Source organism: Nilaparvata lugens, unplaced genomic scaffold (genome assembly GCF_014356525.2).
Source record: "Nilaparvata lugens isolate BPH unplaced genomic scaffold, ASM1435652v1 scaffold7267, whole genome shotgun sequence".
NCBI lineage: Eukaryota > Metazoa > Arthropoda > Insecta > Hemiptera > Delphacidae > Nilaparvata > Nilaparvata lugens.
Window position 1 is genome coordinate 5657 of NW_024093016.1, and position 3323 is coordinate 8979.

The 3323-nt window shown below is 34.8% G+C and overlaps 1 protein-coding gene across 1 annotated transcript; it reads right to left on the reverse strand.

Annotated features, from left to right (window-relative positions):
* Window positions 1-537: 537 nt before the first annotated feature.
* Window positions 538-1771, reverse strand: LOC120356611 (elongation factor Ts, mitochondrial-like). Its single transcript, XM_039445568.1, has one exon. The coding sequence runs from the start codon at window positions 1596-1598 to the stop codon at window positions 1434-1436; it is 165 nt and encodes a 54-aa protein (XP_039301502.1). The 5' UTR covers window positions 1599-1771; the 3' UTR covers window positions 538-1433.
* Between the last annotated feature and the right edge of the window lie 1552 nt (window positions 1772-3323).

The window sequence follows — 3323 nt, forward strand, 5'->3', positions numbered from 1 at the left end:
GAGGATTGAATAGCAATAGAAGATCCATTACAATATATATTAATTATAAATGTAATGTATTCATAAAATAAGTAATGAATAGAATAATAACTTACAGCGTATTTTCGTATGAAAGAAAGGTTTAGAGGAACACCTTCATATCACAAACGGTTCTAAAATTAGAATACTAAAGCGTTTGATCACTGTAATCAGAAAATATTATGAGTATTTCAGTACTATTTCTGCGAACATTTTTTATAAAAAATTGTGAATGAAATTGTCGAAATTGAACAGAAACGTAATCTATATAAATAAAAATCGAGCCTCAATTTTGACATTCAATAACTTTTTTATATGTGCACCGAATTTGATGATTTTTTTTTTGTGTTCGTTATGTTCAGGACCAGTTTCATTTTCATAATTATCATTTTAAGTTCATAAGAATGCTGTACTATAATTATAATATTGACATAGCCAGCCAATCATACTACTATTCAATAGCTTTATTGATTTTAGAATATTAAGGAAAGAACAAGGAAAAATAATTAACAAAATTTCATTTTCAAGAGATTTTATTTCTCGTGTAATTAGTTCATTGAATCAATACAAGCTATTTCGGAAATGTGTAATAGTGATCTGAAATATTGACCTCCTATCTAGATTATCAACAATCATAAAGTTGTACAAGTTAACTCATTCGTTTTTTCAATGTTGACCATTTTCAAAACGAATATATAATTTTGACGAACCATCACCAGAGACCTTTAATTTAAAATGTACTATTTTTCAGATGATCAATAATTGAAATCAGAATAATTTAAAAAGTATGAAAATAATCATATTAATGAAATAGGCTACAAAGACGAAAGATAAAGGTTCAATCCAAGAAACAAAATTATTTTATAAATACACGTCCTGAATAATTATTTAAACTAAGGCAGGACATTTATTTTAATATTTCGATTTAAATAAAAATAGAATTCCCAGTAATTTCAAAGAATAAACAGAATTCTCTTTTGTTCCACTCTCTCTCATTTGAAGGTTCAATTTAACAACCTCATATTGTTTATTCTTAGTTTATCAAGAGCTCTTTCTCCACATACATTCTACGTGGGGCAAAAATTTACAACATAATGTCTCATTTTATTTTTTGAGATGTGGGGATCAAGTTCTGGATGAAAATTTGATTCCCATTTTCAAACCATTCGAGATACATAAGTATCATAAAGTACGGATATAATCAATTAAATGATAACAAGACTATTCATACTTTTTCCAGTATAGCATATAGACGAATGGGTAGTATAGGTTACAAGGAAATATAATGGTAGCCGCACGACGAGATGACCCCTGCTAACATTTGTTTATGGACCATCTCCTGGTGCTGCTAATGTAGCAAATATTGTATATGCTAATCATTAGTTACAACTACATCACCCTTCCTAGCCGAACTTTCAACCTCGCATCTGCTGAGCTCTCGGCTCAGGATCCTGCTTCACTTCCTCCTGCACTTTCTCTCCGGTCTCGAATCGGATGAAGTCGTGAACGGTGATGCCAGCCTCTGACGTCACCTGCTTCACGGTCACTGACGGGTCCAGCAGAAAGTCCTGACTCAGCATTGCTGTCTCTTCGTTGTTCTCGATGTCGCTGTCGTTTGTGAACTCCGCATCGTGATCGGCTTCTGGTTGGCTTTCCGCTGTTTTCTGGTCAACTGCTACAGAGGTTTGTTGGCAACGTCTCCCGGCACGTTAGAGTTAGCCTCAGTTTCTTCTTTCTCGATTGTCTTGGGATTCATACCTGAGAAAAGAACATAAACAGAAAAATGAAGAGATTGGATGAAGAAGAAAAACAAAGAGGAGGATGATTTATTTTGTCACATGCCAGGTCTTGAAAAACCTATGCATCTATAGAGGGATGAGGAGGAGGAGGAGGAGGAGGAGGAGGAGGAGGAGGAGGGGGAGGATTACGAGGAAGAGGAGGTGGTAGAGAAGAGGAGCAAGAGGAGGAGAGGAAAAAAAAGTTCAGACTGTTTTGATGTTTTAATAACTAACACTGCACAATAGATCAATAGTTTCTATGATTTTTTTTAATTATACTAAATGAGGCATAATAACGAGCGATTTTTAAAAGACGGTTAAATAAAAATATTTTGTTACAAAAATATTTCATATCGCAATTGAAATTACAATATTAAAAACATTTCTGCAACAGTTACAATGTCTGTTATTTTTTGTAAATAACTCCAGTAACGATGGCGTCCGTTTAGACGCACACAATCCTCGAGCCGAGCTGAGCGACGAGGGCTTCTTCAATGGCGACTCTTACACGTTCAATGTTATCAGGTGTGCGCACAGTTTTCGGTCTTCCTGTTTTCCTCCTTGTCGTTGACGCAGTCTCTTCAAAGTTCTCAACCCACTTTTTAATCGCACATGCAGACGGCACCGGAAAATTCCGATAAATTTTGAAACGGAATGCACGACGTGCTGACTGTTATGAAACCGTTTTGATGAAATGCTTTGACAGCGTAAGCACGATGCTGTGTGGTCCAGCGCTCCATTCTGACTAAATGCTACTTCGCTACAAACGTAACTGACGCTATCCCATCTACCTCCATCCAACGCGCTTTTTTAAATCACTCGTTAATATGGCTCACTAGTATAAATGGTAGGCTTAATATGTACTGTTTACTCATTACTTACTAATTCAAATTATATAACTGGTGAGCTTAATATGTACTGTTTACTCTTTAATAATATTACTAATTCAAGTAACAAATAAAAAAGTAACAAAGTAGCCGTGACTTGAAAAGTTGATTCAATCAACATGTAGTCAAGATCCTATTGCTTGAACATTTTTCGAGTCACTTTGTTGTGTCATGTTTTTTTATGTTCTAGTAAGGCATTTCCATAGATCAAACACTTGTTTTCCACATCACAAAATCTATTATGACAATATAAGAGTTGGGTGAAATAGATAAGGCATTATTTCTAGGAGCAAAATTACAGACATCATAGTTGAAAACCGCAAAAAATTCTAGTAAAAACCCGTTAACGATTTCACACACATACAGAATTCCAAAATTTCATCCAGTCGTCAAGAACTTTTGAACCCATAGGAAATACACCAACAATCACACGCATTCATTTTTACCTTACACGATGAAACCATAGAGTCCATAAACAATTGGATATCTCATGAGATACTGAATGCTGTACCGATTTAATACTAATTGTAAACAAATGTTCCAACAAGTAGTTCAGTGTCATTCATCAAGGCGCGCTAAGCTAGAGGTCTCTCCACTTACACACACACATTTTTCAATTCAATCACTCTCCAAGGTAGTA

What these genes read in the sequence shown, in the direction of transcription:
- LOC120356611 (XM_039445568.1), bottom strand. Translation starts at nt 1,598, where the DNA reads ATGCTGAGTCAGGACTTTCTGCTGGACCCGTCAGTGACCGTGAAGCAG.